Source organism: Halictus rubicundus, chromosome 1 (assembly GCF_050948215.1).
Source record: "Halictus rubicundus isolate RS-2024b chromosome 1, iyHalRubi1_principal, whole genome shotgun sequence".
NCBI lineage: Eukaryota > Metazoa > Arthropoda > Insecta > Hymenoptera > Halictidae > Halictus > Halictus rubicundus.
In genome coordinates this window covers 3,058,548-3,082,421 of record NC_135149.1, presented here as the reverse complement: position 1 = coordinate 3,082,421, position 23,874 = coordinate 3,058,548, and the positions used below count along the sequence as shown (strand labels likewise).

At 36.6% G+C, this 23,874-nt stretch overlaps 4 protein-coding genes and 1 non-coding gene across 10 annotated transcripts; 1 reads left to right on the top strand and 4 right to left on the bottom strand.

The window, feature by feature from the left end:
• Nucleotides 1–3,614: 3,614 nt before the first annotated feature.
• Nucleotides 3,615–8,825, top strand: Mvl (solute carrier family member malvolio). 3 transcript variants are annotated; one of them, XR_013082037.1, is made up of 13 exons: nucleotides 3,615–3,890; nucleotides 4,086–4,282; nucleotides 4,376–4,498; nucleotides 4,584–4,810; nucleotides 4,897–5,035; nucleotides 5,215–5,370; nucleotides 5,503–5,661; nucleotides 5,730–5,780; nucleotides 6,091–6,473; nucleotides 6,557–6,767; nucleotides 6,849–6,919; nucleotides 7,904–8,058; nucleotides 8,511–8,825. XR_013082037.1 is itself a non-coding variant. In XM_076786085.1 (13 exons), exons 2-12 carry the CDS (start codon nucleotides 4,106–4,108, stop codon nucleotides 8,388–8,390), a joined length of 1,722 nt encoding a protein of 573 aa, XP_076642200.1. In that variant the 5' UTR covers nucleotides 3,615–3,890; nucleotides 4,086–4,105; the 3' UTR covers nucleotides 8,391–8,412; nucleotides 8,511–8,825. The 3 variants fall into 3 exon arrangements, 2 of the variants coding, with proteins under 2 accessions (XP_076642200.1, XP_076642187.1); XM_076786085.1 differs by lacking the exon at nucleotides 7,904–8,058 and adding an exon at nucleotides 8,366–8,412; XM_076786072.1 differs by lacking the exon at nucleotides 7,904–8,058 and having other exon boundaries at nucleotides 3,616–3,890.
• A 127-nt stretch (nucleotides 8,826–8,952) lies between these two features.
• LOC143353009 (prostatic acid phosphatase) lies at nucleotides 8,953–12,992 on the bottom strand. 3 transcript variants are annotated; one of them, XR_013082042.1, is made up of 8 exons: nucleotides 12,173–12,420; nucleotides 11,774–11,872; nucleotides 11,022–11,444; nucleotides 10,834–10,957; nucleotides 10,561–10,772; nucleotides 10,315–10,495; nucleotides 9,962–10,234; nucleotides 8,953–9,882 (listed from the first exon to the last, which is right to left on the bottom strand). XR_013082042.1 is itself a non-coding variant. In XM_076786106.1 (8 exons), the coding sequence occupies exons 2-8, from the start codon at nucleotides 12,269–12,271 to the stop codon at nucleotides 10,110–10,112; spliced, it is 1,263 nt and encodes a 420-aa protein (XP_076642221.1). In that variant the 5' UTR covers nucleotides 12,272–12,381; nucleotides 12,468–12,992; the 3' UTR covers nucleotides 8,953–10,109. The 3 variants fall into 3 exon arrangements, 2 of the variants coding, with proteins under 2 accessions (XP_076642221.1, XP_076642229.1); XM_076786106.1 differs by adding an exon at nucleotides 12,468–12,992 and having other exon boundaries at nucleotides 8,953–10,234; nucleotides 12,173–12,381; XM_076786114.1 differs by adding an exon at nucleotides 12,567–12,992 and having other exon boundaries at nucleotides 8,953–10,234; nucleotides 12,173–12,381.
• A 753-nt stretch (nucleotides 12,993–13,745) lies between these two features.
• Nucleotides 13,746–17,541, bottom strand: LOC143353044 (uncharacterized). 2 transcript variants are annotated; one of them, XM_076786121.1, is made up of 6 exons: nucleotides 17,232–17,541; nucleotides 15,800–15,993; nucleotides 14,856–15,018; nucleotides 14,583–14,731; nucleotides 14,142–14,492; nucleotides 13,746–14,050 (listed from the first exon to the last, which is right to left on the bottom strand). In XM_076786121.1, exons 1-6 carry the CDS (start codon nucleotides 17,290–17,292, stop codon nucleotides 13,907–13,909), a joined length of 1,062 nt encoding a protein of 353 aa, XP_076642236.1. In that variant the 5' UTR covers nucleotides 17,293–17,541; the 3' UTR covers nucleotides 13,746–13,906. The 2 variants fall into 2 exon arrangements, with proteins under 2 accessions (XP_076642236.1, XP_076642238.1); XM_076786123.1 differs by lacking the exon at nucleotides 17,232–17,541 and adding an exon at nucleotides 16,290–16,314.
• Nucleotides 17,542–20,485: 2,944 nt separating this feature from the next.
• On the bottom strand, nucleotides 20,486–23,719 carry Rpl3 (ribosomal protein L3). Its single transcript, XM_076786120.1, has 8 exons — nucleotides 23,610–23,719; nucleotides 23,051–23,243; nucleotides 22,455–22,623; nucleotides 22,050–22,185; nucleotides 21,762–21,948; nucleotides 21,336–21,538; nucleotides 20,943–21,098; nucleotides 20,486–20,743 (listed from the first exon to the last, which is right to left on the bottom strand). Exons 1-8 carry the CDS (start codon nucleotides 23,610–23,612, stop codon nucleotides 20,543–20,545), a joined length of 1,248 nt encoding a protein of 415 aa, XP_076642235.1. The 5' UTR covers nucleotides 23,613–23,719; the 3' UTR covers nucleotides 20,486–20,542.
• LOC143361806 (small nucleolar RNA U43) lies at nucleotides 23,316–23,391 on the bottom strand. Its single transcript, XR_013083527.1, has one exon. It is a non-coding gene; the product is annotated as a small nucleolar RNA U43 (small nucleolar RNA).
• Nucleotides 23,720–23,874: the final 155 nt, after the last annotated feature.

Genomic DNA, 23,874 nt, shown 5'->3' with positions numbered 1-23,874 from the left:
TCGCAACGTACAGTGTTTGCCGCGGAAAGACCGTGGTGCTAGTAAGCGGAACAGCAAAATTGTGCCTTTTTTCTATACATTTTACGTCTTAAATAAGTAAGTAATCAATTAAAAATGCATACCACCGTGTTTGTACATGTCTTTGCTACGTCTGTATAGAGCCTTTTTTTCGATACGAACACTAAATCTCTCGAAATTAAGAGAATCTCTCAGCGGCAGCCATCTTGTGACGTCATACTTGCTTTAGAATTCGAATTTTCTGCCGAATATTACAAATTACTCCACGATGAGGTAGAAATTCGCAATTTGGGCTCTATACAGACATAGATTGGACTTTTAGGAAACACAATTGACCACTTCTAAACTGCTCATTGCAATATTGAAGCGATAGTTTGAAAAGGTTTTGACCCATGCATACGTATATGGATTTCAAACCCTGCCGGCCCCCTTATGATTACTCGGTATTTCATGTCGTGCGACAGGACACAGCATAAGATGAGATGACTGAACTCGTCTATTCCTACATCTCGTCTGTGATATTAGTTCCACAATATTAGTTCCGACCGATACGGCAGGATGTGACACAAAAATGGTGAGGGGGCTCTACATAGAGCCCCGCGGACGTGAGACAAAATACCACAGACGAGGTATACCTCGTCTGTGCTTATACCTCGTCTGTGTATATATCTCGTCGGTGACACGGTTCTGTTCCAGGAAAGACGACACGGTTCTGTGTCATGCTAAAAGACGACACGGTTCTGTTCTAGGAAAGACGACACGGTTCTGTGCCATGCTATGGCTGAGCAGATGTCAGCACTATATCGGGAACGCCGAAAACGCGGGCGTGAGCACTCTCCTATCCACTCCGTTCATTCTTATCTCTAGTCTATGACCTTACGTAACCGATGCGTTGATCGTTAACCCGTCACATGTTGAAATCTTAAAATCTTTTCAAGATCGATTTCCAGATCAAAGAATAATGAAAGAAAATTGCCTGGTATGACTTACTGTAATTACATTCCGGAGCCGGAGCACCATAGAACTTACGTTCCAAAACTGTAAATATAATATCATTGATACCGACAACAACCACAGTAACGGGTAGGATTGTCGAACAATCAACAACTTGTCCAAAACCAACGTATTGGCAACGACTGATAGCCATGAACGGAACAACTGACTCTATTCGCTCTAATTATAGCGCAGACGACCCTCGCTCTTATCATGATCATCGTGGTCAAGATTGGGGTATCCTTTATCCTTTCGTGCCTTGTTTCTCGCCGAGCAAACCTTATTGTCAGTTTACACGAGACACGTTTCATGGCCGAGAATCAGTTTTTCCAACAATTAAAGTCAGCAGCATGCGCGAAGTATGCTCGTAAATTCCGAAGTGGCCTTTTTTCAAATAAATCGTTTCAACATTCCACGAACAGAAGCAAAGGGTACGCACTGTCCCGTTTTTCTGACTATGCTGATATTACCCTTCTCGCGTAGAATTAGTATGTCAAGGAAAATCTGTGAATAATGCGATTTTCTCGCAAGTTTCTACAATGTCGAACAATGAACAAGCGTCCTCCCTTATTCACCTTGTTTACCTATTTATCATACAGTGAATTTGTAGTCACGTACGCGATTGTATCGGTTAGGGTTCGAACTACGTAACATTGTGATTGATAACAAACTCGATATCGCTAACAAAAGCGATATCTACAATTGGTTTACCGAATGTTGTGCAAAAAAGATTTTGAAAAAATTGCAAGTGCTAGGAATTATAAAAGCAAATATAAAAGGCACTTTCCAAAACTTTTCTATTTGAATCTGTAATGAAAATTTAAAATATGCGTTTTGTAGATCTATGTTAGTTATACACATGCTGAAAATTTCATTGAAATCGATTAATATACACACGAGCTATAAATAGTTAAGTGTTGAAAATCGTAGTTTTTCACGACTTTTGGTCAGTTTCTGCTTAAAATCCACAGATCCTAACATCTTTCGATGCGTGTCGATTTCGATAAAATTTTCAGCATGTGTATAACTAACATAGATCTACAAAACGCATATTTTAAATTTTCATTACAGGCTCAAATAGAAAAGTTTTGGAAAGTGCCTTTTATATTTGCTCTTATAATTCCTAGCACTTGCAATTTTTTCAAAATCTTCTTTGCACGTCATTCGGTAAACCAATTCTTCTAATTGCTCAAAAAAGGTCAGGTCGTTTGGTCCTATTTAAAAAAAGTTATACTGTTTTAAATGGCGTTCGAATACTTTCGTGAGCCAGTGTATGTAGGTATCGTTTGACCTTTTTTCCCTTTTCTCAGCTGGTCGCAGAACATATGTAAAAACTCACAAACGCTTTAGTATTTTCCTGAATAACTCGCGGGTCACGTTTTATTCCGACTGTTTCGCAATCTTCTGTGCAACACTTGAAAAACATTCGCATAGAAAAATGAAGATGCTATTTAGAATTTTCCTTGTGCGCCGGAATTACCGCTACGACTACGGTGATTCACGGTGATCGTTAGTGTCATGCGTTTCGTGTAATTCATTCTGTATCCGTAGGTATATATATTCATATCTCTATGTATATCCGCTATTACTCCCACGAATTCGATGAATCGGTTAATGCAAAGACACGATTCCCGAAATAAATTGCACATGCATAATGAAGATGATATCTCTTCGTTATAACTGAGCGTTATAACGTTATAAAATTTGTCTCGAGCTAATAGTAAATTGATAAGAAATTGTGTCATTCTTGATATTATATATACATATACATATACATGTATATGCATATACATATGTACCTATCTACATACGTAAATATGCATATACGTATAAATGTAAACGCGCACGATACATGTAAAACATAACGAAAAGTTATTGCTTTAACTGTTTCCTGAAACTTTGTCAAAGTCCATTAAAAAATGTTACGTGCTCTCGCGAGGGTATAGACATCGATAACCAATAAACATACTTTCGTAGTCGTATCTAATCGCATAGTCGATTAAACTCTTGATATTAGGATACGTGAAATAGATCAAAAAGTTAATCAAGTCTTTATCATTGTCACGATCGAGTGGTATCGGTAAAGTAAACTGTCAGTTCTAATAAGTACCGGTGCTACCGATTCCTCTAACCAAGTAGGTATTAGTCTAGTCTTGATTATTGCTACTTTGTAATTAAATCAGTAAACGTACACTGTAGATCATTTTCGTAGAAACAAATGTCAGAATCGGAAAGAGTTCGTTCCAGAGTCGCAGCTACTTAGTTATTATTCATCTTATAATAGCAACAGTCGTTTCCATTCAACGACAGTCGTAATCGTAAGTATGTGTATGTATATAGACGGGAAATCCCTTGAGTACTCGTGTCTATCACGCGCCGTTACGCGATTCTTATTATTACACCATACGACCAAATACGTGGCAGTTGCGTGCATATTATGCGTTCATTAGATTTGAAGATTTAAATAATAAATCAGAAACGCCCCCACTTCGTCTCGGCTCGATTAGATTCGATTAATTTTTATGGAATTCGGAAATCACATGAAGGAAATCGACCGTTGTGGAGGGGTGAAGCAGATTTTAGTAGATGACAGTTTCAATATCACTATCTTCACTGCTGCTGTTTGCCAGTATCTGCCCAGTCTCATTGTTACTGTAGTCTGCTGTCGGTGGCTGTTGCCTTCTTGCCTGTAGTTGTTAGGCTGTTACAGTTCACAGTGGTTCACAGTTGCTTGCAGTCACTTGCAGTCGCACAGTCGCTTGAGTCGGAGTGTTATCACTTGGTCGCGTACGGTCGATGCCATTTGTGTTTCATTTCATTTTTTCAGATTTCTTTGGTTATGTTTCTCCTTCGATTCCATTGAGTTCTAACAGTTTACGGTAACAAAATGTTCAATTAACATTTATGTTTCGAAGCATTGTTTTAGAAAACAGCCATTTCGATATTTAGATGATTCGTGTTTGTGCTACGCTTTCGATCAACACGTTCACGCGTTGCTCAACTATATAACATAACATCGGTAGATCTCGATTCTTTGATCGTTAAATGTATTTAAACCGATGATTCCTATTTAGACGCGTCCCATCGATATACCATGCAGAACAATTACGTTGTCGAACACGACAATGATTCAACAATCACAACAGTGTCTCATCAACATACACAAGAAGCGCAGAATAATGGTAAAGCGACGGAAAACACATCTTTAGCACCCAAAAGTAATCAAGCGTACTTTGCTGACCAGAAGGTTCCTGTACCGAATATAGAAAGTGTAACGTATTTAAGATTATTCATTTCATTCTACTTGAGAACGCATAGTTTTACAATCGTCGACCGTTACTAATGTCGAATAAACCTTTTATAGGGTTCCTTTAGTTTGAGAAAATTATGGGCATTTACGGGTCCTGGATTTTTAATGTCCATAGCTTATCTGGATCCTGGGAATATAGAGTCTGATTTGCAGTCCGGAGTAGCAGCCAAATACAAGGTATATTTTCCAAGCTTGTTCTTGTTCGATAGAGCAGTAGTAGAACTAATTATTTTATTTTTTATTGTGTCCACATTTTTTTCAGTTATTATGGGTACTATTAAGCGCGACGATTCTAGGGCTTATTATGCAAAGATTGAGCGCCAGACTTGGCGTTGTAACGGGTTTACATTTAGCTGAAATGTGTTATAGGCAATACAAGAAAGTACCTAGACTAATATTATGGATAATGATGGAGATAGCCATTATCGGCAGCGACATGCAAGAAGTAATAGGAACTGCCATCGCCCTATCTCTATTAACGAACAAAGCGTAAATTCACTTCAATTTCTAATTTTTTGTCATGTACATTCAATTGACTTACATAGATTTGTCAAACAATTTTTTATACATTTTAGAATACCCATATGGGGCGGCGTACTCATCACGGTGATCGACACTTTTACCTTTTTATTTTTAGATAAATATGGTTTGAGAAAATTGGAATTCTTTTTTGGACTCCTAATTGCTATAATGGCTGTGACTTTTGGTTACGAGGCAAGTCATATTCGTACATTCAAACATAAAATAAAAATAAAAAAATACATACATATACCAATTTCTTTTTTTTCTCTTTCCGCTGATAGGCCAGTTTCAGCCTAAAGCGTAATTAAATAAAAAAAATTGTTTCTTTCCCTTTTCTACATCTTTGTTTTTTTTTTTTTTGTTTATTTTAGTACATTCTCTCCGCGCCTCCGCAAGGCGAGGTAATAGAAGGCATGTTTGTGCCCTGGTACAAGGACTACGACAGGAATATGTTGCTACAGGCTGTAGGCATTGTCGGCGCAGTTATAATGCCGCACAATTTATATCTTCACAGTGCATTAGTGAAAGTAAGGAAAATTAAAAAAGATACATGTAATGCTGCTTTTCTGAAGTCAAAAAAATAGGCACATTCATATATATGTAGAACGTCGAAAAATTACTTAAATTTTTACTTTAACACACCCATTTATAATTTTTAGTCAAGAGACATCGATCGCAGGGAACCAAAAAAAGTGAAGGAAGCAAATATGTATTATTTTATCGAAGCTTGCATAGCATTGTTGGTTTCTTTCATCATAAACGTATTTGTCGTAGCAGTTTTTGCATATGGACTTCATAATAAAACTAATTTAGAAGTTGTGAGTATAGAAAATGTAATGTCAATTGTAAAATACTCGTAGTTTTATATATGTCTATTTCATTTCAGCGACAAGTATGCGAGGCTCATAATAACACTGTGTGGATCGACACATTTCCAGTGAGTAATTAAATTGTATCGCTATATATGTATATGAATTCATTATTGTAATCGGTTTAATCAGCAGTGGGATTCAGCATTTATTTATTATTATTTAAAGTCCACTTTTACTAGAAATTTGAAATCCTTTTTTTTATCATCTTTAGTGCACGTGCGATATAAACTACATAAAAAAATAATAAACGATTGATAACAGTAATTTGCATTGCTCTTGAAAAGGAAAGACTAGAGCGTGTGAACCTGTTCTTAAATTTGTTGAATCCCACTACCAAGAAGGATCCTATTATACCGAATCATATTTCAATTGTAGAAAAATAACGAAACCGTTTCGGTAGACCTTAACAAAGGTGGCATATTTCTCGGTTGCGCGTTTGGTGCCGCGGCAATGTACATTTGGGCCGTGGGAATTTTTGCCGCTGGTCAATCCTCAACGATGACAGGCACGTACGCGGGACAGTTCGCAATGGAAGGATTTCTGAATCTTCAGTGGGCTCGTTGGAAACGAGTTCTTTTTACTCGAATGATCGCCATCGTTCCCACTTTCCTCGTAGCAATGTTCAGCGATATAGACAATTTAACTGGAATGAACGACATCTTGAACGCCATTATGACGCTTCAATTACCGTTTGCAACCTTGCCAACTATAGCATTTACGAGCAGCTCTCAAATAATGGGAGAATTTCGAAATGGATTGTACGTAATCGTACAGTATTCGTCCACCAAATACTCTATGTCTGTCGAGTTTCTAAATTCTAAACCATTCTTCCAAATTACAGAACAAACAAAATTGTTGCGACAGCACTGTCTGCGTTAGTGATAACTATAAATATATATTTTGTAATAAATACGGTCCAAGAAGATTTACCGCATCATTGGGCAGTGATATTAGCAATCTCGATATACTCCATCTTATATCTACTATTTTGCCTTTACTTGGTCATTCATATGGCTGTTAGTATGGGTGCAACTTCTCTTGCCGATCATTGGGTACGTCCGAACGAGTATCATTGACATTAGCTGTATTGTTGCATCGTTCAGAGTTTATCACTTCATTTATCTCTGTTACAGTTTGTAAGAACATATATAGGTAGTCCTGTAACTACGACGCTTGGATTATCAAATCCAACTATATATGCAAGGTGAGATTGTGTTTTTCTATTTTTCCATTTTTAACGGTATTTTATTTTCCGATTTATTTATCTGTTTTATATTGTTTATATTGTTTTAATATGCAAACGAAAATATTATTTTCCGCGTGCTTGTAAATTGTAAACAATTACAGTTAGCAGTAACTCAGTCATTTCAAAGATCTTGTTTATGTTTTTCATGAACGATTTTTATATGTTCGTGTCTCGTGTAAAGGTTCATCGGATATTTGTGGTGTCTGTTAGCAAAATGTTGTATGCATGTGCACAATTGTTATACTAGTTGGATTAATGTCGTGCAATATCATAAGTGTACTAATCGTCTTTATACAATCCTTCAAGATAACGATTTTTTTAATTTAATCAAGATTAATATAAACGTTTGTCCGTGCGTGAGCGTATGCTCAATGTTGTTCATTTAATGGATCACGTAGACGTACAAGGATCACGTAAATATCTACTGTATTTGTGGATGCATGTCGAAACAATTTACTTTGTCTTGCATTCTTGTCCAAAAATATCAGAGATGTTTGCCTAATTCTCCGGTATTTTTGTTCTTTACCTTGTATGCATTGAATTAAGTTCAGAAGAATTCAGCGCAGAATGTCTGAAGGTGAACAATTCTTTGAGGATATACAATGTATACATAATGTATATGTATATACATGCTTTATTAACAATGTATACGTTTTTTAATAAACACTAACATACAAAATATGAAAAACCGATTGTGTTGCTTTCTATTACTTACAATTAGTATTTTATTTAGGAAAGATAAATGTACTGTGTGTGATAGATGTCAATCGATTTACGCTTGAATCATTAAATAAGGGAAATACTATTAACATTTAATAGAAGCATGTTATTATACATATATTTTAGCGGTATATTAATTAGTATTTAAGTATTTAATAGGTATTAAACATCAAACGAATCAAGCGTAGTTAAAAGTTCGAATGATTCCTTTTTCATCCATAGTTTCTTCAATGAGTCAGAAACATCATTAAGTACGTAAATGAGTTTGACTTGTGATATACTATTTTAAACAAGACGCCTTCTTCCAAGTACAGAAAATATATGTCTGTTTTAAAACTATTGCAAGAATATCCAATTTCAACGCATCATCGCATATGGTATGTAATATCATCTGGCAATGTTGTTCAAACATTTTCCTTTTTTAAATAACAAACAAACACGCACGCGCAAACATTCACACACGCACACACACAAAATAATATGACACCATGCAAGTTGAAATTCTCGTTCATAGAGATTGCTTAGTGTATCTATTACATTCGTACACTTATTTGTCAGTTGCTGTGTGTCTGTCATACGTGATTTTGATCGTCATAGTCCCCGTAACAGTTTAACGGTACCTATTCCTTGACTTGTGTTAACTAAATACATTTTCATTGCATACGCATTTTTAACCAACCAAAGGGTCGACAGTCAAACTCTAACTTGATTTTGAAACGTTCCCAAGAAAGGTAAGTTCTCTCCCTGGATTATGAGAAATATAAGTTCATTTTAAATCTACTGTCATTCTTTAATCGAGATACACAATTAATTTACAATAATATTTCAGATCAAATCCAGCGTTCAATATTCAAGAAAACGGGAATGGCAACTTTAGCACGATACCAGACTATTAATAAATGATTGATATCGCATGTACATATATGTATACATACGTGATGTAAAGCCTAATTAATAGGTAGTACATAATACATATACTCACGATTCATATTTTTTTACGGATTTCAACGTTGTACAGAATAGAAAATATTTGTACTTAAAACTTTCAATTGTGTACATAGACTATTCACACTTATTTGTATACTATTTAATTTTAAAATAAATGAACGTTATATTGTTATAAAACAATGTTAAGAAAAACGTACGTATTGTGTTCCAGTTAGTTCCACAGAAATTCAACGAAATTAACGTTTTGTTAAACAATCAACCTTTTCTGTATAAATATGATTGTTTGTATACAGAAAAACAAAGACTTCGAAAGATGAATAGTACTGAGTCGTAGGAAAGGTATGCAACACAAAGCCGTCGTGTATTCTATATATCTACTACTGTCGAGCGGTGCTGGTTCTGCGAACACGTGAACAGGTAATTTCTTTCAATTTCTCACTTCTGAAGAGTAAAGAATAATAATTGTTTTCGTCTGTAGTATATCGTTTATTCATCCTCGAATGTCACAAAAATATTTCGAGTGCTATATTCTTATATGTATATTTGTACACCGATTGTTATATCGAGCAACGGGAAATACGTAATAATATTGTGGTCCATTTTTTAAAAATGTTCAAGTTAACGACACCTACTTAAGTAAAATATCATTTCTTTCTTCGATTTTACATATTGTCTCTTTACAGATACACGTATATCAATCTATCCGCATTTAAACATTAGTCCAGTAGAGCGTAACAGTGAAACGGCTAGGTATATCCTTTCCTGCTTAAGAACAACGTATGCCTTTAGCTCTTGTAGGTAACTTAAAACATTATGACTAGACTCTTGCCGGCATATCGCAGACAAACATGGTTCTTACGGTTCTTACGTTTCATTAAAAAGTTTAAATTTTATCGATATCACACACGACTATGTAAAACTAATTATATCGTAAGAACCAAATTGTATTTTAAATTCATAATTCTCTCGCCTTTATTTTGTAAACTATTTCATCCTGCATCACAGATCATTTTCTCACATGTTTATAAAAATCAATTTAAGTAACATAGCACTTAGTAATTACAAAAACTATTAAAAGTCTAACATGTTTCTTTTTCCCCCAAAAGGCCAGTCAAAATGATTATAAAATTCATCTTAAAAAACAGCCTTGTTTTCAACAATTATTTTGCAATACTATAGTATATAGTATATTACAGGTATTAGTTTTTTTTTTTAAAGACAGAATTGTCCTTCATTGTTTGTGTGCTTGTAAACTAAAATAGTTTATCATCGATAGAAAAGTACAAATGTTTCGCTTCTTTTGAAGTGCTGGATACAATGGGTATTGAATACCTTTTTCTGTGCCAATATTCCATTTATCGATGTATGCAAAAGTAGATACGAGTTTAGCATTTGCCTTGACGTTTCTAATCGCTTGATTACAAAGATACCACTGTCTACAGAATATGTTTTCAGTTTGAACAATAATGTACATATATTATTATATAGGATCCGTTGTTAACCGAAGGTAATACTGATTATGTTCTCGTTTATAATGCCAATAAATAAAACCAATTATAGATAAAATTAATAAAACTAACATCAGTATAGAAGACGTCAAAGTGGCTGAAATCAAAATAGACAATTATGAATCGCATATATGATCAATTATTTTTGTACATATAGGAGTGAATTGTCGCACACACCGATGACTGTAGTTGTATTTATATTATATCCAAATTTGTCTCGATCCATTGCACACTCTTCTTCCCAATTCAAAGGTATAACATCTTTAGTTAATATAATCAAATCGTTTAAAGGACATAATGCGGTACAACCGGGAAGCGTTAAAAGAATCGGTTCGTCGCTAGAATTTTTATATGAAACCTGCAAATCGTTTACATGGTCAGGGAATCTTGATCCATAGATTTCAGATACCCTCAAACACTTACCGTTACAAAATATCGATCTTTCAAGTTTGTTCTCAACTCTATAAGAATCATAGCACCGTAAGGTGGACAGTGTGGATCGAATACATTCAACGTCATCAACATGTTGGCTAAGGTTTCATCATGGGCACTGTACATCCATACTTTTCTATCTGGTTTCAGTGAATTTCTCGACTTCTTCTCCATATGATTTATCATTTCTCCCAATAGTGATCCTGTATTATATATGCATATATTGTTTTATTTAACAGCTTTTTTCTTTTGCTTTCTATTTACCTGATTTTAAACTTCTAAGTATCTTATTGTGAGCATTGATTGTAAAACTTGTGGCTGCAATAGGTTTCAGTTTATCAGGAAATACAGACTTTGTCCATTCTGGTAGCGTTTTGTTGTAGATACTCTGAACAAAGTATATCCAATTTATTCGGTGACAATCCACAAAAAATATAATATGTTAATCTTACCTCGATAAATAAGGTGTCATAAAGTTGTTCCAAGGTTCTAAGAGAGGAAATATTGTTTCCTGTTTTTTCTGTTAAATATGCATATAAATTTTGATTTTCTTTATCGATACGTTTGATTTCGGCAGAGTTAAGAACTTTTTCCAATTCGTAATCGTATCTGGGGCAGTGTTTCTTGGCAGCCAACACATAGTCCTCACCTTCGGGAATAGTATGTACTGGAATAGGCATCCATGGAATACTGTCCCATTGTTGATTACCGTATGGTGGATATAGGCCAGCTAGATGCGATTCTGCTGACATTAAAGTACGATCTACGTCGGTACTTTGAACGTAGATGTCATATGGAGAGTACGAGTTGCTCAGAAGATGCGAATAGCGTTTGCGGAGCCAACGACCCAACATTAAATGTTGATGTTTTCCAAGCTATCCAACATACAATAAAGATGTTAGTAGGTATTTATTTTCTGTTACAACAGGGACTTAAAGGGATCTTAACAAAAAGAGTTAAAACGGGACTTAAAGGGATCTTTAAAAACATTGATGACCTTGAAATTTCATAAAAAAATGACCTTGGCAATTTTTTCTCTTACACCGTTACATGTGGCCCTTCAAACAGTATAACTTTGTCCTAAGAAGTTTTTTTGTACAACGAAAAGAACAAATACATTTAGGTGTTCTGTTTCTTCGGACTCACCCTGTATAGTGTTCTATTCGTTATTGTTAAAATATATGTGTGATGACTAACTACTTACATTTGTTAACTGACCATATGGTACAGGCCAAAGGCTCTCATTATTATAAGGGTCATTAGGATAAGGTCGTATAGGTGTCCTATCTCCGTGTCTGTACAGCTATAAAATAAAGACAATGCTAAATATGAATATAGAAGCATTGTTCGTTCTATAAAATTACACAAATTGAAAGAGTATACATGTAAACTAAGGAATACATCCGTTTATGTTCGCTGCTATATAAATGGCTATTTTTCAACGTTTCTTCTATGAATGTTCCTCATTATCAACAATTGGAATATGTGCGCGTACGTGTTGATACTTTAACATTAAAGTTCTACCGACGTGTAATCAAGAGCGAAATTGCCATTGTTTCTCGATGCGTCTCATGTCAGGATAAATAGCAGAATTCAAACTTACGATATTGGCGAAAACAATGGTCCCCGTATCTTTGTTTTCCGCGTTTGATAAGCTCAACACCGATAATGCCAGGATTTTGGTCAGCAGATTTCTATCCATGTTTGCAGCTTTTTGTTAATTTCCCTTACACTTTCAAAACCTCAGGGAAGAGGTTTCACGTGGAAATTCAATTACACATCGATCTATTGATTACCACAACCTGTGGAATACTGCAACAATCCTAACATTTTATGACTTACATGTATATAAATACGTTCCGCTCGACAGAAATGTGTTAGAGACTATGTATACGTACGCGACATCATGCTTGAAACACAAACACGCGGCGTTTAAAAAACCTAATCGTTGCGAAATTTGTTCCGATGCTTTGTTGTCGCCAATATCGGTTGTCTACCATTATCGTGGTGTCCGGGTCCGAGTCCGGGGTAGGGTTATTCACTTGGACAGTGGTACTCATCTTGAAAATCTTTTTTGAAATTACTTTAACACGTTTGTTCACATTATGCTGTACGTAAGTGCGTACACATTTGTTTATATATACATAGGTATGTATACATATATCCATGTTTACATTTGACTTTCGATTGCTGTAAATTATCGCGCAATGTAACATAAATAGATAAAGATACATACATATTAACGCATCGAATCGCGTTACCAATTAACAATATCGGTATCGTGTAATTACATGAAACGGTTTATTAATTTATGTAACAGTGTCAGATAGGAGCTTCGAAGTTCGGTCTCGATAATGTTATTTTACGATTATTCGAGCACAGGGTCAGAGTGATTATTCGAGCTATAAAAAGCATGCATACAGGAAAGATATATGCGTTTAATCAGTTTATTGCAATAGTACAAAAATTAAGAAATATACGAAATGTATGATGGGAAAATCGTCGTTGTAGTTATATATTAATGGCACTGGTCGATCGATTAATTGTCGACGAAAAATAATGACGAGTGATAGCCATTATTAAAAGATATAATTAAAAATTGTATATTTTTATACAATGTCTGTACATAAATTTCACAAAACAACTATCTTAAACTTTAATATTACATGATAATACTTGGTAAAAATAAAGAGGAAAAAGAAGAGGATTTCATTGTATAATAAAGAATAGTAACAGAATCGTTTCAACCAAATTACAGTTCCGTTTTTTCATTCTTTTTTTTGTTTTCCTTAAGATTGCACATTTTAATAAATTCTACTTTATACCTTTAACCTGAATTCACAATATAAAATTTGTATATAATCTTCTCATCTATATTACAATATGCGAATACATATATTTATTTATCGTATATATAAGTCACCTTAGGTACCAGATTAATTTTCCTGTTTCGAATATATAAACATACTCAAAGACTAACTTCCCCATTCCCCCCCACCCCACCCCTCCCCCAACTATAGATTTTTAAAATAAATAAATCTTTCTGTACAGATTGCTACATATAGAAACATATATGCCAGCAATTTATGGAATTCGAAAATTTTACACGAATAGTTACTTTACTAAAATGGTTTTCTACATGATAAAGGATCACTTTGTTATTGATTCTCGCAGGATACACGACTGAACCACGAAGTTCATTTTTGAATTGTAAGTTCTTAGAAAATGTTTTTTCTATACATCCGTACCTACAATCTCCGTGTTGTTTGCGTTTGATGTTACTTAATAGTAAGTAATGGAATAGGTTTTAAACAAAATAACAACAACAACATTTCGATCACAGTCTCCGTTGACGATAGCGCTGCGTGAATAAAATCAAAAACTGTGCTACAAACGGCCACAAAATTAATATAGTGAACAATCGCGGGGAACATTCCGGTAAAGGCCACCACTTTGAGTATGAACCTGTTGTAGGCTGTCTCTGAAATGTAATATGTCATTAAAGAATTAGATGCCGAAAAAGATAAGATCGAATGTTTGAATTAGAACTTGGCCATTGAATGTAATCTTACGATTTTCGGCGCCAACGCTTGTAATGCTTGACCTTCTAAGCTGCGCACTCTAGCTGTTATTCTGTCCAAGTCTCTTTGTAAATTTTGCATAGTCGCGGCAATTTGATTAAAAAAGTCAACATTTGATTTCTCATCTCTCTTATTTCTATGTCTGCTCCTGTCTTGCTTGCTGTCTGCTACCGTCTCCGTGTAACCATTTATATTGGCGTATCCATTAGTCAATTCTGAAGGATTCTCCTTTACAACAACCGGCTCGCTGATTGCATCGTTGCTAACGTTTATTCCATTTGATATTTTCTGGCTGGAAGTAGAAGTTTTCATTGCGTCTTTTTGCGATCGTTCCGGAGCAGTCTGTACGTGAAAGATGAAATTCCATTGTATCAATTCAAAATGAAACTATTAGTTTGACATCGTGTACTTTCTCTAATATTAACGGCTTACTTCGACGGTGTCTATGAATTCTTCTTCCTCGCCGTCGCTATCCGGTGGTAATGGACTTGCACTGTTACTACTGGCTGGACTAGTTTCTAAACTACTCGCGATGTGTCTCGTCATATTGCAAACTCTGTGCGGCGATGTTTCTCTGGATGCTGTGTAATATTTGTTTATTATAGATTTTGAATATATATTCTATATGACATAACATCCATTTGATGATTATCAAATATCTGAACAAGAGCAAGGTTCTTATTATTAATGTTTATAAATACCAACCCAAAGGTGAACCAGATAGTGGTGAACCAGGTTGTGAACGTATCCGCTCTAAAACAGGGCCAACGAGTAGCTCCAAGTCCTCTTGTGGGACACTCTCATAAAATGTATCCAAACTTCCCAGAAAATTAGCCACTTTGTCTGTATAAGACATGGTCTCCACAATCTAATGCAAATATAAATCGGCATTTAAAAATGTCGGTAAATTGTAAAATTAAACTATAGCACGATTACAGATAAATGTGAGTATATGTATACAGGGTGCGGCGCAAATTAGTCCCCACGATTTTTCAGCCCCTTCGGATGGTCGAACAGAAAAATGTTTTGTACCAAAGTTAATCATCATTTAACCGACAAGAAATTGCAATATTTTAAATTTTAAAAAAATCGATTTTCAACAAGAAATCAAGGTCGCTGTCATATCTTTTAATGGAATAGGGTATTTTTAATTTCATAATATTGTAGGCGACGTCGAAACGAATTCAACGACCTGCTATACAATGACTTTCAGATGACCTTGAAAGATAATATCGCCATGAATCAATTGCCAGAATATTTGAAATATTTCGACGGTACGTAATAGCAACACGTCGCATTTAGAGATAAACAAATGAACGTAAACATTGTGAATGCTCATTTCCTCAAAGCAAGACCTGTTAGTTCATTACATGAAATTGTGAGATACTATAACAATGAACCGGTACGCTAATAGTAAATTTGGTTTTTTCAGAGATATAACAGCGACCTTGATTTTTTGTTAAAAATCGATTTTTTTTAATTTAAAAAATTACAATTTCTTGTTAGTTAAATACTGATTAACTTTGGTACGAAATACTTTTCCGTCCGACCACCCAAAGGGGCTGAAAAATTGTGGGGACTAATTTGCGCCGCACCCTGTATATATATATATATATATATATATATGTATGTATTCTTTTTAAATGGACCTTTTTCAATTCTTCTACATAATTATTCATAGCTTCTGTTGTACTCATATTACCCAGTCGAGTCCAAGCATCCCACTTAGCTTTTTTGACTAAATCCCAGAAAGCAGGCTTTGGTTGTTGACACGGTCCTTCAGTTGCTTGTTTATAGTATGCATAAAAGCGTAGCATAACTTCGTTGCTAGGTTGATACGCTCCTGAAGTGTAATGAAAACAATAATGTAAGTAATGGAACTACTTTCTTCTCGATATTCCATTACGTTTAGTATTTTTCAGTTAACGATCATATTTAAAAATATTTGAACAAACTACATGGTAATTTTGATAAAGCTTTTACCGGTCGACCTTTGACTGAACAATATGTAAGTATCAAGATAAAATTTTATATATTTCTCTCTGCAGGAGATTTCTATATATTCAAATAAAAGCAAACGATTTCACAAGCAGAAAAGGATATGAAATTGTACTGCAGTGTATGTGTTAAATGACTTACGAGAGAAAAAGCCAAAGATCTACAAATATATATATGTACATGATCGCTGAAGAAGAACATCATGGCTTTCAACACAAAGTACAGTTCACCCATTCGTGCCTGGCTAGAAAGTGAAATGAGAATACTCACACATTTACTGACAATAAGTGGAAAGCACATTTCCACGCCTATGAATTTAATAACAGTTGGTGGATGTATTTCCTCTAATGCTATGCGAAAAAATGAAATTACTCGATACAAAAAAATTCTTCAGAGGAAACACCTGTAATACATACGTTTAGGAGTACCGAATGCAAAGAAAATAGAAATAATTTGATTAGAGCATTCAAAGTTCAGAGGCCTTTAACGCATAAATTAAACTAACAATGACATGCACAACAATTTTTTTGTTTATTTAACGTTGGCTTGCCATTACCATATTTATTTGCTATTTATTGCACCTATACGTATAAAGTGTGTATTGTATGTGTATCACAAAAGGAATGCATCATTATTAAAAACCAACAAAAACGGTCTGAACAAAACATGCTCTGTTGCGATGAATTTAGATAAAAAGATATAGATAAATATTTTGTCAAGTCAGGCGTGAACTTTGTACGATTACTTGGCGTTACGAGCTGGTCGTCTGTGTGCAAAGCAGGCATCGCATGCATTTTCCGTTCACGTATTACAAATTAACAGGACAAAGAAACTAGTTGGACGGGTCTGATGTGTAAATAAAAAATACTTCCGCGAAGAGAAAAAAAAAATGAAGTAACGAACTGCATACACGATACGCAATCGTGTATCATGACTCGTAACAAGTGTGTTTTGCATTCTGTCCACGAAAGATTCGAGCGGACGGAGATTAAACTCTCGAAGAAAACAGAATGCACAATACACGTTGATACGGCGAGACGTTCAATCCAAAAATCATTCAGGATAATTGGTTGGAAAGTTTACCATTTTTTGGCAGACTCCTGATCACATTAACAGCCGCGTGAAACTTCTCCTCTGTCGTCATGGCAAAATCTGCAGTTTTTTAACAGATAGATACACAGACCTGCTTCGCTTAGACGTTTCTTCGTTTTTTGTTTATATTGATCGTTTCGAATTGACTTAGCCGGTGTTATTTTGAACGGGAATTATTTTGAAAAGACATCGATTGGTACACTTTCGAAACACGAGCAAGTAGAGAATCGCGTAAACAGGACAACAAGCAAATGACAGATCACCGATTGATGACTGGCGACCGTCCGTCCGGTAATCACAGATTCACGACAGCGCATGCGCGTTAAGTGATTGGACGTTTAACCCCTTCTTTGTTGCAAAATCTACATGTGCACGATTCGACTACCATCTACCATCTACCATCTACCATCGCCATCAATTGCATTATTGCATATTGCATATTCCATATGCATACGGCATAAGGTAAATGAATGACAGCGATCGAAAATGGACGACAATTTACTGCAGGTGACTGCAGGTTACTGTCAATTGCAGCAAGAACAAGAACTTTTTAGTTACTACCAGCAGAGAGGAATGAGAGTGCTCACGCCCGGGTTTTCGGCGTTCCCGATATAGTGCTGACATCTGCTCAGCCTTAGCATGGCACAGAACCGGTCAGTCTTTCCTGGAACAGAACCGGTCAGTCTTTTAGCATAAAACTGAACGCACATTATTTTTTTAACCAGGATTAGAACGTACAGCTTAATTGTTTTATATGAAATATGTAACTAACATGTAAATCTTGTGTACAAAATCTCTAATTAATATAAATTAAGGGCCAGTTTTCCTACGTAGCCTTGAGTCGCCACGCTCCAAACAGGAACTAGGAGAAGCTTCCTAGCGATCTTCACGCTACAAACGGCCGCTAGGAGAAGCTCAAATGACAGTGTGTGTGCCGTGTGCGTGCCGTGTGCGTGTGCCACGGTATGCCCCACACAACGCTAGATCCGCAAGAACGAAAAAGATTGCAAGGGTTCGGGAGGCGGCAAATCATTGTTCGATAATGCAAAGATGGGGCTTTCCAGGGGTGAAAAGCGTTAGATAAAAGATAAATCTAGAGCGCTCGCGAACGAACAGGTCCTACTTTTGCGTTTTCTAGGCGTAATTTGCAATATTCGGCAGAATGTAGATATAAGGACACATTTTCTTAAATAACCGGGTTCTTATTGAGAATGTTGACGGCGAGCGCTCTAGCGGTGACATATACAATGTCAATGCAACGCCTATTATATTGTATAATTACGTATTAAACAAAGGATTTGCCGCCCCCGAAAAACCATCCCACAGCTATTATTTTGCTCAAATATAGTTCCGGCATTTTTCGCTACGAGCGCTGTATTCTCTTTCCGATCATTGTCGTCGTCAGCAGTCACTATGCTCGAATGAGAGTCGTGCGCAACACTCACACACCGCCAGGTCGGCGTGTACGTGTACCTACGAGAATAGCAAGGGTCCGGGATGCCGCGAATCATTCCTCGATAATGCAAAGATGGGGCTCATCAGGAGTCAAAAGCGCTAGATAAAAGATAAATCTAGAGCGCTCGCCATCAAACAGGTCCGACTCTTGCATTTTCGAGCAACATTTTGCATTATTCGGTCGCATGGTGCCTGCCGTAGCTTCGTTCGAACAGCCGTGCCACGGCACACTCACACACCGCTAGGTCGGCGTGTACGTGTACCTACGAGAATAGCAAGGGTCCGGGATGCCGCGAATCATTCCTCGATAATGCAAAGATGGGGCTTATCAATAGTCAAAAGCGCTAGATAAAAGATAAATCTAGAGCGCTCGCCATCAAACAGGTCCGACTCTTGCATTTTCGAGCAACATTTTGCATTATTCGGTCGCATGGTGCCTGCCGTAGCTTCGTTCGAACAGCCGTGCCTCGGCACACTCACACACAGCTAGGTCGGCGTGTACGTGTACCTACGAGAATAGCTAGGGTCCGGGATGCCGCGAATCATTCCTCGATAATGCAAAATGGCAGAGTTGGGCAAAATATTTATCTAAATAAAAATTTCGAATAACTAGTAAAAGATAAAAAAAAATTGTTATTCCTTATTCGAAGGTTCAAGTAAAGAAAGTATCTTTATTTGATGTGTATCGAATAATTTTATTCTACGAGAATTTATCCGACGAAAAAATATAATTTTTTTTTTTCGAAGCGGATTTATTCAAACTTTGAATAATTTTTTCATCTTTTATCTGTATTTTCTATTCGAAGGCTTCTAATAAATCTTCAAATTACTTTTACCGAGCGCCGAGCTTCAAAGACCCAGCGACGACAGACGACATACAATGTAAGCGGATGGAGAATCGCGCACATATGAAAGTTTAAACTTTTAGATTTTTCAATATATCCTCATGAAATTGTGACGAGCGAATGGAGGGGATGTTCCTGATGAAAATAAGGTCAAATTCGAGTGTAATCGAACAAGTTTCACTGATACGTAATGTTAGGATAAAAATTAAGATCTCATTAAAGACAGTCCAAATGATGTCGTGTTTGGACTCATTTCGATCGGAACAAGCTGTACAACTCATTCGTCTTAACAATATTGTTCTGATTAAAAACATACAACCATAAATTGCCAATAATGCGCGATTCTCCATCCGTATATATCTCGTCGGTGCCGAGCGTGAGACAGAAAAATACATTGGGTGATTGGTCTACTCCTATACCTCGTCTGTGCTAAAAACGGCGTTCCCGATACAGTGCTGTCCCCTACTCTGATTTTTAGCATAAAAAATTCACGATAAGGTAGAGTGACTACGTTACCGACCAATTTTGGCAAAAAATGGTTTCACGTGTCTCAATTTGTCGTCCTTATATGAGAATATTTTTCGCTGGGAAAGGGCTTATTCGAAAGAGGAAGGTTTAATCTATCGTGCGCTGGTCATAAGCTGACGAGATTATGTAGGTCAAAAATTGACGATGTGTATGCCGTGAAATCCAAGCATTTTGATGCCATTGGAGGAGTTTTCTGGATGTAATCGAGAGTAGCGCGCGCTAGAAAATATCTCCAGCTACAAATTGAGCTCTATTTTTTCTTGATTCTCTGTGAAATGAAGCCAAAAACTTGAAGCACGTTTCTGGCGTCAGAACTCGTGATATCGATAACACAGAGCAAAAAATGTGACCAGTTAATTGTAGGAGTTCAACTATCCAACATTATTTTCTATAGAATAAAAGTAAAACGGTATAACATTTGTTTTAAAAAACACTTTATTATCCACTTCGTACAGCGCACAAGAAAGAAAATGTTTACTGTGCAGCTGCTGCCGATGGCGCAGAAGTTGTAGCTTTAGCCTGTTCTTCACGAATGCGGTCCTTCTTGAGTTGACCCATGAAAGAAGCTTTGTCAGCAGCAGTCTGGAAGCGACCATGTCCAAATTTGGAGCTGGTATCGATGAATTTAAGATTGATCTTTTCCAACGCGGACCGTTTGGTGTGCACCAACAGAGACTGTAAAAACATATATTCGTTATGTTGTAATCTCATTGAAACGTAATGTGTATGTTGATATTCTATCGTGCGTATCAGTCCTATCATTAAATATCATTGCAGGTTCATATAGTGTATATGTTTGGCTCTTTACTTATTCATCACGGTGAGCTAACGAAAGAGAATTTTTCCAGAAATATTGGAATTTGTAATAGGTTACCTTGCGCAGTGTAATCACACGTTTCTTTGGTCCCATGCAACACCCTTTGATCATAACAAAGTCATTGTTCACTTCACCATAATGAGGGAAACCACCCATGGGAGTGATCGTCTTTTCGGTACGATCGTACTCCGTAGAAGCATTGTTCTTCACGATCTAAAACGAGGAGGTAAATATGTTATTTAAAGACCGGTTCTATCGCGATAGGTGAAGTAAAAGTATGTAAAATGTCGTATGCTTTGGGAGACCTAAAACGTAAGAAGTACATACGTCTTTAGGCACTATGACTACATAGAGCGTTTCTATCCGCCTCGTATGAGATTATTAATCTTCACAAAGAAGAGAAACGTAGGGACGAGGCGAGTTCGAAGAATTTTACACAGGCATATATACCTTGCCGTCCTTGGTGTGAATGCCTTGACCGATTCTGTAGATCTTCTTGTTCATTTCGGTACGATGATGGTATCCTTTTTGTCCAGCACGCGCAACAGTGAAGGACACACGGCTCGGATGCCAAGCACCGATACAAGCAACTTTCCTCAATCCCTTGTGCGTCTTACGTGGCAATTTCTTTGTGTGCCAACGAGACGTAACACCTGCAATTATGTAGTCGTATTTTTTAAATACCTATCGCGTAGAAAAAGAAGATAATTTGAGCTAGTAAAAGTTAATAAATGTATTCATAGCAAAGGACTTCAGTAGGAAGGCAGCACGAATATTATCTTCAATCGAATCAGATAAATACACATTTCGTGTTCTCATCATATAGTCCAGGACTATGATTACAAGATTTCTGAACAAATAATCGATCGATCCAACCTTTGTATCCTTTTCCTTTCGTGACACCGATCACGTCGATCATTTCATCCGGAGCAAAGACATTGCTAATCGGCACAGGCTTCTCCAAGTGTTCGCGAGCCCACTGAACCTTCTGTTCGATGGTTCCACCGTTCAGTTGAATCTCCATAATGTGAGCTTTCTTTTGGCGTTGCTTTAACAATCTCATCTATTCACAGACAGAGAGCACACATTTTTATAACGCATCGAACACCTACGAAATTTTGCATGTGCGTAACATTGAAAGTAGTTCTCAATTTTGAAAGTTACCTGCGTATGAGCTATAACTCGTACAACTTTGCAGTACTTGATGATCTTGCTCAAGTCGTTTTCAATGGATTTACGACCAAGATTATCCTGCCATTTCTTTGAAGCCTTTGTAAATGCCTTCTTCTTGCTCTTGTACCTGTAGAAAAGTAACCGTAATGGCTGTCTTTCTCTGTACATCTAAATCTGTAGCCATCTGTAACGTGCCAGTCTCTTCATATTGAGCGGAGACTGTACACAATTTTTAGATCAACCTTTCAAAGAGTGCATCTCTTTGCGGTTAAATCCAAAAGTTTGCTCTCTTCGAAACGAGCGGAGAGCTGATTTCAGATTACTTTAGTATGTTTTACAACGGCATTACAATGGAATCACGAACACCGCATTACCAAACTGAGAGCAATTTCTTACCAATTCTTGTAAAACCTTCTGCGACAGCCTTCCGAAAGATGTTCTGCCCAAACTGTGGTGAGAGCGCGTAGACCGTGCGGAGTTTCTATGTAACCTACTACACCGACCACGATCATAGGTGGTGTCTCGAGGACTGTGACCGCTTCTACGATTTCCTTTTTATTTACCTCTGCAAAAACACAGGCACGATACGTTAGAGTTACGATACGTTCGAAACGAATAACATATATTTATAAACAGTAGAAGTGTGCCAGGCATGGTTTGTCTCGATGATCATTACCCAATGGGTTATCAAGAGATTATGGAATATGCCGTGCCTCCTTGCTCGCTGCGTACGCAGGGCATAGAGCTATTCTCCGACACTGTGGTAAAGACCGTACTGCACAATATCAAGCAGCTCTTGAACCACGACCAAAGTTGACCGACGCATTTCTACGTCTATCGAACTAAGGCCATCGTGTCGGTTATTTCAAATTTAGAAAGTGCAAGCATGCAGCCAAACGGCGATCACATTGTCTAACAAGGGAATTTCTTAAACATCGTAATCGTAATCTTAATCTCCATTGCCATCGCAATCGCATGAAATCATTACTCACTCGATCCTGGACGATCAGCTTCCCTGACTACGTGGGTCATACCAGCTTTATATCCAACGAACGCGGTCAAATGCACTGGTTTGCTGGGATCATCTTTGGGAAAGGCCTTTACTTTGCCACGATGACGCTGAGACCTCTTCTTGGGATAGAATCCCATAGACCCATGGCGTGGGGCACTGAACTTTCTGTGCGACTGTACAATCAAACGAAATGTTCCGTTAAATTCGCGAAACGAACGCAACGAATGAAATGTTCGAACTTTTCAGGAATCAGACCGCCCTAGAATTATCCTCATGGTTGTTCAGTTAAAACCATAAACTGTACACATCTAGAATCATCATTGAACGCGAAACACGTGGTCTCTAACTATTATTTACTTGCACAAATATTTTACCATTTTATGATTAATTCGATACAAATTCAAAACTAATACCGCTGTAACAGTTATGTTGCGCAATATTTAATGCAACTATTAACTATAGCTTGCACCAAATTAAGAATTGAATAATAATCCGTTAAAGATTCGCTAAATTTCCGACGATATGTATAACGTACTTACCATTGTGCTCGCAACGATGAAAATGGAGGATCACTTCCGCTAAAATCGCTTTTATACCTTCGGGACTTGATCAGGTTCACAACGTAACAAGAAAAAAGTCCCTAGGATCAGGACAAAATCCGAGAAAATTGAAAACAAATTGTTATATATACATACTTACACATTTATATTAACATGTCGATTTATTTCAAACATATGTTATTTTTCAGACACTGTTTGTCGCTTATAAACATTATTTCATATCCAATAACAAAGAAAACTATAT

Excerpts from the sequence above, each read along its gene's own strand:
- LOC143353009 (XM_076786106.1), bottom strand. The coding sequence starts at position 12,271 with ATGGATAGAAATCTGCTGACCAAAATCCTGGCATTATCGGTGTTGAGC. Across the intron at positions 11,873-12,172 it reads CCATTGTTTTCGCCAATATC|CTGTACAGACACGGAGATAG; the intron begins GTAAGTTTGAAT and ends TTTATTTTATAG. Across the intron at positions 10,496-10,560 it reads AAGATCGATATTTTGTAACG|GTTTCATATAAAAATTCTAG; the intron begins GTAAGTGTTTGA and ends AACGATTTGCAG.
- Mvl (XM_076786072.1), top strand. The coding sequence starts at position 4,106 with ATGCAGAACAATTACGTTGTCGAACACGACAATGATTCAACAATCACA. Across the intron at positions 4,283-4,375 it reads CTGTACCGAATATAGAAAGT|GGTTCCTTTAGTTTGAGAAA; the intron begins GTAACGTATTTA and ends AACCTTTTATAG. Across the intron at positions 6,768-6,848 it reads CTTCTCTTGCCGATCATTGG|TTTGTAAGAACATATATAGG; the intron begins GTACGTCCGAAC and ends TCTCTGTTACAG.
- LOC143353044 (XM_076786121.1), bottom strand. The coding sequence starts at position 17,292 with ATGACGACAGAGGAGAAGTTTCACGCGGCTGTTAATGTGATCAGGAGT. Across the intron at positions 15,994-17,231 it reads CAGGAGTCTGCCAAAAAATG|GAGCGTATCAACCTAGCAAC; the intron begins GTAAACTTTCCA and ends ATTACACTTCAG. Across the intron at positions 15,019-15,799 it reads ATGTAGAAGAATTGAAAAAG|ATTGTGGAGACCATGTCTTA; the intron begins GTCCATTTAAAA and ends TATTTGCATTAG.
- Rpl3 (XM_076786120.1), bottom strand. Across the intron at positions 22,624-23,050 it reads AGCTGATCGTCCAGGATCGA|AGGTAAATAAAAAGGAAATC; the intron begins GTGAGTAATGAT and ends GTGTTTTTGCAG. Across the intron at positions 22,186-22,454 it reads AGAAGGTTTTACAAGAATTG|GTACAAGAGCAAGAAGAAGG; the intron begins GTAAGAAATTGC and ends ACTTTTCTACAG.